Source organism: Pristiophorus japonicus, chromosome 2 (genome assembly GCF_044704955.1).
Source record: "Pristiophorus japonicus isolate sPriJap1 chromosome 2, sPriJap1.hap1, whole genome shotgun sequence".
NCBI lineage: Eukaryota > Metazoa > Chordata > Chondrichthyes > Pristiophoridae > Pristiophorus > Pristiophorus japonicus.
Window position 1 is genome coordinate 320,096,458 of NC_091978.1, and position 9,433 is coordinate 320,105,890.

At 45.6% G+C, this 9,433-nt stretch overlaps 1 protein-coding gene across 2 annotated transcripts in view; it reads left to right on the forward strand.

The window, feature by feature from the left end:
* Positions 1–5,995, forward strand: part of afg2a (AFG2 AAA ATPase homolog A) — a 594,246-nt gene extending 588,251 nt beyond the window's left edge. For both annotated transcript variants that reach the window (XM_070871823.1, XM_070871824.1), the window contains exon 16: positions 5,683–5,995. In XM_070871823.1, coding sequence (XP_070727924.1) covers positions 5,683–5,859 — 177 coding nt within the window. In that variant the 3' untranslated portion in view covers positions 5,860–5,995. The remainder of the gene's footprint in view (positions 1–5,682) is intronic.
* Positions 5,996–9,433: the final 3,438 nt, after the last annotated feature.

The window sequence follows — 9,433 nt, forward strand, 5'->3', positions numbered from 1 at the left end:
GGTGGCAACTGTGAGCATCGGGTCCCTCTCACACAGGCTGCAGGACGTGCTGGGGGCGAGGAGCTACTGCGCATGTGCGCACACTCGAACGCGCATATGCAGATGTCCCGGCACTGTTTTCAGCGCTGGGACGCTGGCTCCGCCCCCGAATCCACTGGCCACGCTACGCCACCATCGAGGAGAGGCCGGACAGCGGCCAAAGTCGGGAGGAATGCTTGGAGTTGTGGAAAAACGGCGCACTTGCAGTCGTGGAAAAGCAGCGCGCCTCGGATGAGTGTGCCAAAAATCGGCAGGGACCAATTTTGAGCACTATAAAACTAGTATATTTGTCGTGTGGAATGACCATAAGCATTAATTTGACAACAGAACATGACATCTTTTCTGAATTATGCTGTGCTTGCAACCTCTTGGATTCTGCTTGTCCTTCCTTTACTTTGGCGGTATTGCAAGTTTGGAATCTTGCCTTAGATATTCTCTCAGGCACAGTAGTGTGAGTCAATCCGGTAAGCGGTCTGAGCATCTCGTGTATAGGTTGTGCTCTGACTGCCAAGATTTAACTGTACAGTAGCATAACCTAGGGGTATAACAACAGTACTCCCTTGTGATCTGAACTGGATATTTATCCCTTTCACATGTACTCCTTGCACGTAACTCAGCAATCTCTCACAGATGGATTGTGAACACAGATGCAAATCACTAAGCTGCTTTATTTATTAGCAAGTGATCAGAAGAATACTCACAATTGAACTAAATTAGTCCAATCAGTACACCTCCATTTGCATATTAATACAAAGTAATGATCTCACGATGCTTCACCATGTTAGTGGATTGTCTTTCTTAAACAGACTAGCTTCTAACTATGCTCCTGCATTATAACATTTTGGTAAAGGCAAAAGCTTCATGTTTAAAACCTGACTGACTGTGTTTGTCTTTCTCCCTGTGTTTTTTACCTCCCTGTGTTCACAACCCATGGGGAAGGCCTTTACCAGGGAACCCCTACCAAGTGTCTCGGGACCAAGGATCTCCCAGTACAGTGGGTGTGAGGTGTTTATCGATTACTGAGATAGACCAACAAATTGCTTAGTGTTTGCAGTCTTTCGGGAAACAACTTCAAAGCCTAGCTCATTAGCACTTGAAAAACCTTTTTGTCTCAGTGCCTTTTTTTAAATTGAGTTTTAAAACGCAACCTTTAAATATAACAGTTTTTTCCAAATACTTTCTGTGGAAAAAAGACAAAAAAATACCAAACTGTGACAGTTTGTCACTGCAGAATTTGTCACTTTCACTATTTTCTATATAATTTGCAGTGAACCAAGGAAACCAGAAAGAATGAAAGAGAAAGAGGCCGTATTTTTTTTAAAAGTATAACATTTGCCACAATCGTCACACAGGCTCAAGAGTTAAGCAAGCAGAGTGACCATCACCACAATGTGCACAGACACCGTTTTAAGCCCCATTGCACTGAGTTATGGATTTCAGTTGCACTCTTGTGGGATTGTGTTGAGTGAAGAGGAGAGAAGTGCAAACAAGGTGGATCCATCAGCTTGCTCGTGACACCTGCTGCTGCTCACCTAATGATCTGGGAGCAGGGTGCCTACTCCATTCTCTTGGCCATAGAGATACAGGAAATGGAGCGGGGGGCATGTGGGGAAGTGATAATAAGAGTGTGCAAAAGAAAAAATGTAATGGTAACCTCCTAATGATCCTTTGTTACTAGCTACTAAGAAATGTATCATAAAGCTCAAAATAAATTAGCTACAGATTTTTCTTCATTAATGCTTTCTTTCCACCTCTGGACACCAAGATTAGAAAGTCACTGGTGATATCTGTGATATTGTCAATGATAAGGAAATGGCAGACATGTTTGAATAATTACTTTGCATCAGTATTTACAGTCGAGGGAGAAATACCAAGGAAAATAATATTGAATCAAGGACGGGGATTCAATCAAATTAACGTAAGGAAAATAACAGTATTGAAGAAAATAATGGCACTAAAGAGTGACAAATCCTCAGCAACAGAGGGTGTCCATCCCAGGATGTTAAAGGAAGTAGGTGAGCACATTGCAGATGCCCTAACTATAATCTTCCAAAGTTCTGTTGATTGAGCAACAGTTCCTTTAGATTGGAAAACTGTGCATGTCATTCCGCTATTTAAAAATGGCAAGAGAGGTAAACCAGGGAGTTATAGACCAATTAGCCTATAATCTGTTGTCAGGAAATTGCTAGAGTCTATAATTAAGGATAGGGTGACTGAACACCTGCAAATTTTCAGCTGATCAGAGAGAGCCGGCATGGATTTGTGAACGTAGGTATGCCTGACAAACTTGATTACATTTTTTGAGGAGTTGGCTGAAGTAGTGGACAGGGGAACGCCTATGGATGTTATTTATATGGACTTCCATATAAGGCATTTGATAGACTGTTAACCAAGGTAGAAGTCCATGGAATTGAAGACAAATTATTGACCTGGTTAGGAAATTGGCTGAGCAACAGGAGACAGAGTAGGGATAATGGGTAGGTACTCTAATTGGGGTGTGACTGAAGGTACCTTAAAAGCAATATATAAAAATATGACATGGGGAAGCAGAGAGCAAACTGCTTATAACATTAGGCTTAGCTGAGCACACAATGTAAAAAGGGTGTTGATTTTTGTGAAGTACACAGATTTGGGTCTTTTGGATCTGAACAATAGCTGTTTTATTGTCTGAATTTATCATTTAATTAACGTCTTCATTTACAGCAATTTAATTTGGTCTCCCTGGCAATTGCATTGTTTTTAGTAACTGGCAAATGAAAAATGGAAACTCAATCTGATGACTTGAAAGAATGATCCATTCAACATGTCCGCCAGTTCCTTATCAGTGAGATTTTATTGTGTGAATCCTACTGCTGCTGGCCTGTTCAGAATCTTGCTGAAAGCCTTTGCTGAATGAAATTTCAAAAAATGTCAGTGATCATCTTAAATGCAATGAAGAAGTTGCAACCAGTCTATGACCAACAATCTTGTAACAAGATTGCAATGTACCAGCTTTTGTGCATTTTTTTTTAAACATTGCACCTGCTACCTGCAATGTGTAAAAGTCTGTTGGTGCTCTGAATTTGTTCAATTTATGTTGCTCTGCCTGCTGACCCAGGTTGCACCAGACTGTGGACATCCTAAGGGGCCGAAATTGCCCCTTTTTTAAAGGCCCGTTAAGAGGCGGTGATGGGACGGGAAGGCCTTTCTGACATGGGGCATCCAGAATTGCCACCGGGCCAGTGGTGGTGGAAACACCGCTATGCCTCATGTTTATGCCCTGCCCGGCACTCCGACCCATTGTCAGCCGCGCACCAACGCCTTACCGACCGGCGGCAACCCCTTTGCCACCCCACGGAGAAAACTGCCCCGCAGGAGCACAGCCACTGCCGGTCGGTGGCCCTGACAGTTTCGTGCAGTGGGAAGCTGCCAGTGTAGTGGGCGGTGCGTCCGCCCTTAATGGAGAGGGCTCACCGCCTCAGCCGGCATTTTGTTTTATTTGTCGGCCAACTCTTCAGTCGACCTGACAATGGCGGCCGCTGGTTCGGCCGGGCCACCAACAATCAGCCCGGCATCCCCTCTTGGCCCGGCCCAAGCCCTCCCTAGTAGCCCAGTGGACGCCAAGGAGGCCTCGCTAGGCTTCGCAGCGTCCTTCCCCTTTAAGTGAGGGGGGGGAGGAACGTTGCTACGTGTCAGCGTCGTGCTGACAAGCTCAGCGCGGCGCTGATGACAGCGCCTGACTTCCGTCCCGCTCCCGACTTTCTGCCACCCCCAACACTGCCGCGTTCATTTTTGCCCAATTTCCCTCTATTCCCCGCCCCATCTGTACTGGCGGTAATTTGCCATTTAATTTGAATTATCCGCCCCAAATGGGGCGGAGGGCAATTTCGGCCCCTTAGTGTCTTCAAACCATAACAGAGCTTCAAACTCATAGGCCGAATTTGCAGTCAAAATAAGTGCAGTAACAGAACTGCCCTGATGGCTCAGCTGGTTAAAACAATGAATAACTGAGCCATATCAAGCAACAAGGTTCTAGGTTCACTCTAGTCTACCTGAGTTAGCTGATCTCAGCCAAATGATGATACGGGCTCTAGAATTGGCCTCGGCACCCCTCTGTTAAAAGGTAAAATAAGCCAAAATATCCAATAGTGCTTGCTATCTAGACGAATGGATGTTAGACAAGGATGGGAAGCTCGTACTGGTTACATAGCTTGCCAATACATATTGTCCAGATTCACGCATAAAAGAATGATGGCTTGGATGAGTAACTGGAGCAGAACATGAAACCATACCCTCGGGGTCGGGGGCAGTAGAGGTGGCGAGGAAACGTACTCAATAATATCGTTGTCACCCTAGGGAATATATTTTGCATTTTCTATATTTTTACAATGCACTGTTCCAGCAATTGTTGTACTCTGCTGATTAAAGATACCCCCAAATACAGATAGTATAGCTTTTCTGTAGTGCTGACATAAATTAGTGAAGCAAATAAAGTCTGTGGATAGCCCAGTGGGTAAATGCACTATGTACTATGGTATTGAGCCATGCAGACGAGGAAGGTCCCAAGTTTTATCATGGGCATTGAGAAGTGTAGAGAAACAAAGGGACCTTGGAGTGCTTGTCCACAGATCCCTGAAGATAGCAGGCCAGGTGGATAAGGTGGTTAAGAAGGCATACGGAATGCTTGCCTTTATTAGCCGAGGCATAGAATATATGAGCAGGCGGGTTATGCTTGAATTGTATAAAACACTGAATAGGCCACAGCAGGAGTACTGTGTGCAGTTCTGGTCACCGCATTACAGGAAAGATGTGATTGCACTGGAGAGGATACAGAGGAGATTTACGAGGATGTTGCCGGGAGTGGAGAATCTTAGCTATGAGGACAGATTGGATAGGCTGGGGTTTGTTTTCCTTGGAACAGAGGAGGCTGAGAGGAGACTTCATTGAGGTGTATAGAATTATGAGGGGCCTAGATATAGTGGATCAAAAGGGCCTATTTCCCTTAGCAGAGGGGTCAACAACCAGGGGGCATAAATTTAAAGTAATTGGTAGAAGGTTTAGAGGGTATTTGAGGAGAAATGTCTTCACCCAGAGGTTGGTGGGGGTCTGGAACTCACTGTCTGAAAGGGTAGTAGAGGCAGAAACCCTCACCACATTTAAAAAGTACTTGAAGTGCCATAACCTGCAGGATTTACCTAGAGCTGGAAAGTGGGATTAGGCTAGATAGTCTTTTGTTGGCCGGCATGGACACGATGGGCCAAAATGGCCTCCTTCCGTGCTGTAAATTTCTGTGATTCTATGATTCTATTGGTTTCAGCTGAGTTAGCTGCTCTTATGCAGATTAGCATTAGGTTTCGGTATCCTTGAACTAGGGAGGGGGAAAATATACCATTGTTCCCACTTCTGATTGCGATTCGGTGACCCCCTACTGCAAGGTGAGGGCAGACTCAGGCTCATTTGACCAACCCCATTTGTGAAGTAGCTTTGCTTTCATTCATTGTCTAAGATCACAAATGAAGGAAGGGCATTGGAGATGAGGTACAGGAGAGCAGCTGATGACAGTGGAATTGTGGAATTCAGTGTTTTAAATGTAATTTACATGAATTCTTTTTTGAATTATCTTCCTTTAAATCATGACATTTATTTATTGTCATTCCCTTTCAGATCATTGCCCTTTGCAGAGAAGCAGCTCTCTTGGCTCTCCAAGAAGATCTCCAGGCCAAGATTATCCTGGAAAGACATTTTGAGCAGTCATTTAAAATTGTCACCCCGAGGATCCCTAAGAAGCTTATAGACTTCTATGCTAACTACCAGCAACAGAGTGGACTGCATATGCTATAAGAACAAAATGGGATTTACCCATTGAAGACTTCAAACTCATTATAATGCAAAATTAAATAATAAATTTATGTTCTCCATATAAGTGTCAAATTTCACACGTGAAGAACCATGTTTCAAATAAATGTTGTTAAATTTGTATTTTGTCATAGTTTGTTGTTAAGCGACACATCATTCCTGAAGAGGACAAACTTACGGGCTTTAGGAAATGCCAACCTGTGACCTGCCCTTCAAAAGTATATGCTTTGGGACAATCTGATTTTTCTGTGCAAAACTCTACTACTTTAAATATCACTTGGCCTTGACAGTCCAGCATAGGCATGAGCCCATGCCTACCACGTCACAGAATGTTGATACTGCAACATAGCATGTCATCTTAACCATCCTTCCTTTCCTATTTGCAATATGTACTGACTTTTTCCCCCATTGCAGTTATATGGAGAAACCAATTAATAATGTTTTTTAATTTAAGACAGCACAAGTCACTGTTTTAAAAACATATATACTGTACATTAAATTCATGCTGGATTTATGAACCTCTGCTCTACAAGTGGGAGCTTTAACCTAAAAAACTGGGTGGGTTGGAGGGGACTAGTTAAAGTGTTAGAATCCGGTTTTACCGGGGGTGGGCAGACGCTGCAGGAGGCTGGACATCAATTTAAATATTACATTGAGGCTGGAAACAACTTCTTTAACCTTCATTTTGTATTTAACTGTAGCTGGTCGGGTTTTACACATCTCATAAAACCCGGCAGTTACAGCAGGGTGAAGTCTGCAGCATCCAGTAGGTACGTGCCTTTACACCTACCTCCTGGATCCAAGGTCACTGCCAAGCCCACTCCCCCAGCCCCTACCAATGACCTTGAGGCAGGCTCCGGTCTTCTCTCCTTCCCCCACCCACCCCAATCCTCCGGCCGCGATCTTCCCTCCTCCCACACCCCACCCTGTCCAAATTTTCTGCAGCCCGATCCTTCCCATCCCCGATCCTTCAGAGGCGGATCCCAACCCCCATCCGCTCCCTCCCTCCTCTGTGTGGCCTAGTGCCGTTGGCCCTCCTGCCCGGAGCCAGCAAGCCTCTCAATCTGGCTGGCTGCGGGTGTGAAACAGAGGCCTCATGCAAATCAGGCCCTGCCATTAAAGTCGACAGGGCCTGCAGGAAACCCATTCTCCCGGATTACCTCAGAGCCCTCCTGCCCCCAACACACCTTCCCCATTAAAATCCAGCCCCAAATGTCTGAAAAATTTGGTAATCCAAGAGTTATTTGAAGTTTTCTCTTTTTCCCCAGTTTTCTCCCCATCTCCCCTCCAGGTATGAGTTTACCAGAGTTTGGTTCAGTGGGTGCTGTTGACCTCTGGTACCTCAGCCAAATGGTCATGTTTCATCTATGAGCATAGACAGTAAGGGGTGAATTTTTCAGGAGGTCAGCGGGCATGATCGGTGGAGAGTCGGGTGGGAATTTTTCTTTTTGACAGTGGGTTAGGACCCCACTGTCAACCCACTTTTCCCAGATGTCGGGTCGATCAGCGCTGAACAGACCTGATACGCAGCGGCAGGGACGGCAGTTCAGATCATTATGACTTTGTTAACAGCCCATTAAGAAGTATTTTGAGCTCAGCTTTATATTTTACGAGGTCACCCACGGGGTCCATGCTGCTCGGGGATCACGTCAGGTAAGCAGATTGGGAATTGAAAGACCATGGAATCATCTCATTACTTGACGGCTGCAAATGTGCTATAAAAGCTCCCATCTCACAACGGTTCACTTTCCAAGCTCAGAAGCTGTTGCTCACTGCATTTGGAAGCCAAATTGAGTTTTATGTAGTTTGGAAGTGTTTGGAGTACACTTATCCAGTGTCACCTCATTGGACAGATTTCTCACCATTGACAGATTGTTTCTTTCATCTCAAATTCACCTGCCATCTATTACAACAGCATCGGTGCCCTTGAAATTATCTCACCTTGGTCCTCAGAATCCCACCACGATCAGCCCCAACACCAGCAACACCAGGCACACCAGCAGCACCATCAACAACACCAACCCTCCACAATCAACTGCACACGACAGAGGGCATCAGCACCCGACCACATTGCTGCCTGAGATGCCAGGAATGGCCTCACCATGGCCAGATTTATTTCACTTGACGCTGTACACCCTGGCTGCCACATGATGCACCAGGTTGGCACCACCACACACACCACAACACCATAAAACATCCCTACAATGCCCAAACCACTCCTTTCACACTCATCACCATTATGGGGGGGGGGGGGGGGGGGGGTACCATTATGTCTCACCATTCACTGCAACTCACTAAGCCACTTCCAAAGGTGCACACACACGTGTCCAAAAAGGCAAAGTGTTAAAAATAAAGGTTTCAATGTTTGACAACATATTAACAGAAACTTTACATGAACATTGCGTAAAACACCCAAGTGCCTACCCATGTGTGTTGTTAGTTGGTATTATTAGATGAGTGTAAGTGGTGACTAGTGAGATGGGGAAGTGATAATGTAGATAGAGAAAGAGGGATGGGTGGAGGTGCAAGGTAAGTTGGTGTGAGTAAGGATGTGTAGGGTAGGGAAGGCAGAGTGACGGGGAGGTGATGAGTGGCAGAGCAGGATGAGATTGTGTGTGGCTTTGCAGTAATGTTTCATGATCTGCGATCATTGCCTGATCCTCCTGATGCCATCCCTGCTTGTGTCCTCCTGTGCAATGTGCAACCAGGCTGCGTTGGTCTCCTGGGGAAGTCTCTTCCGTCCATTGGAAGGGAAGAGAACCTTCCTGCGTGCTGTGGCTCCTTCCATAAGCATATGGAGGGAGTTGTGGAAGAGCCTGGCTGCAGCCATTCACTCTGTGCAGTGCTTGTCAGTGTTTGCAGCACCTCAATGCTGTAGAACAGTGACAGCACAATTGTCAAATGAAATTTTCACAAGATCCCTTTAAGTGTGCTGATGTCCTGTGTCCTGTGCAGCATTTGTTGATTACGGAGAAAGTTGGTGCTGCTGGTGTGCCTGATGTTGCTGGTGTTGGGGCTGATCGTGGTGGGATTCTGAGGACCAAGGTGAGAGAGTTTCAACAGCACCCATGCTGATGGAATAGATGGCAGGTGAAGTAGAGATGACAGAAGCGATCTGTCAATGATGGAAGAGATAATGAGTGCAGGCTGTATTGAGACTTGTGTAAAGACTTACAGCATTCTGAATCTATCGTGGAAATGCAGCTTAGAGAAGCGAGAGGTTGAGGGAACATTTCTCAATCAGCTGAGAGCTTTGACTTGACATTTGAAGCTGTCAGCTCATTAGCTGATTCAATGGCCAGTGACCTGCCTCAGCTTCACAGACGAGGTCTAGGCACAGCAGGAAACCGGTCGGCGACCTGTCAATTCAAAAAACTTGGAAAAAACCATTGTTAATTGGCTGTAAACAAGCCACTAATGATTTTAATTGCTGCGTGTTGGGTCTGCTCGGCGCTGACGGCGTGTGCCGGTGTGTTCACAGCAGGTTCCCCACCTGCTAGGGAAAAAAATACTTTCCCATCCGACCCACCACCAACCGTGCCTGCTGACCCCTCGCACA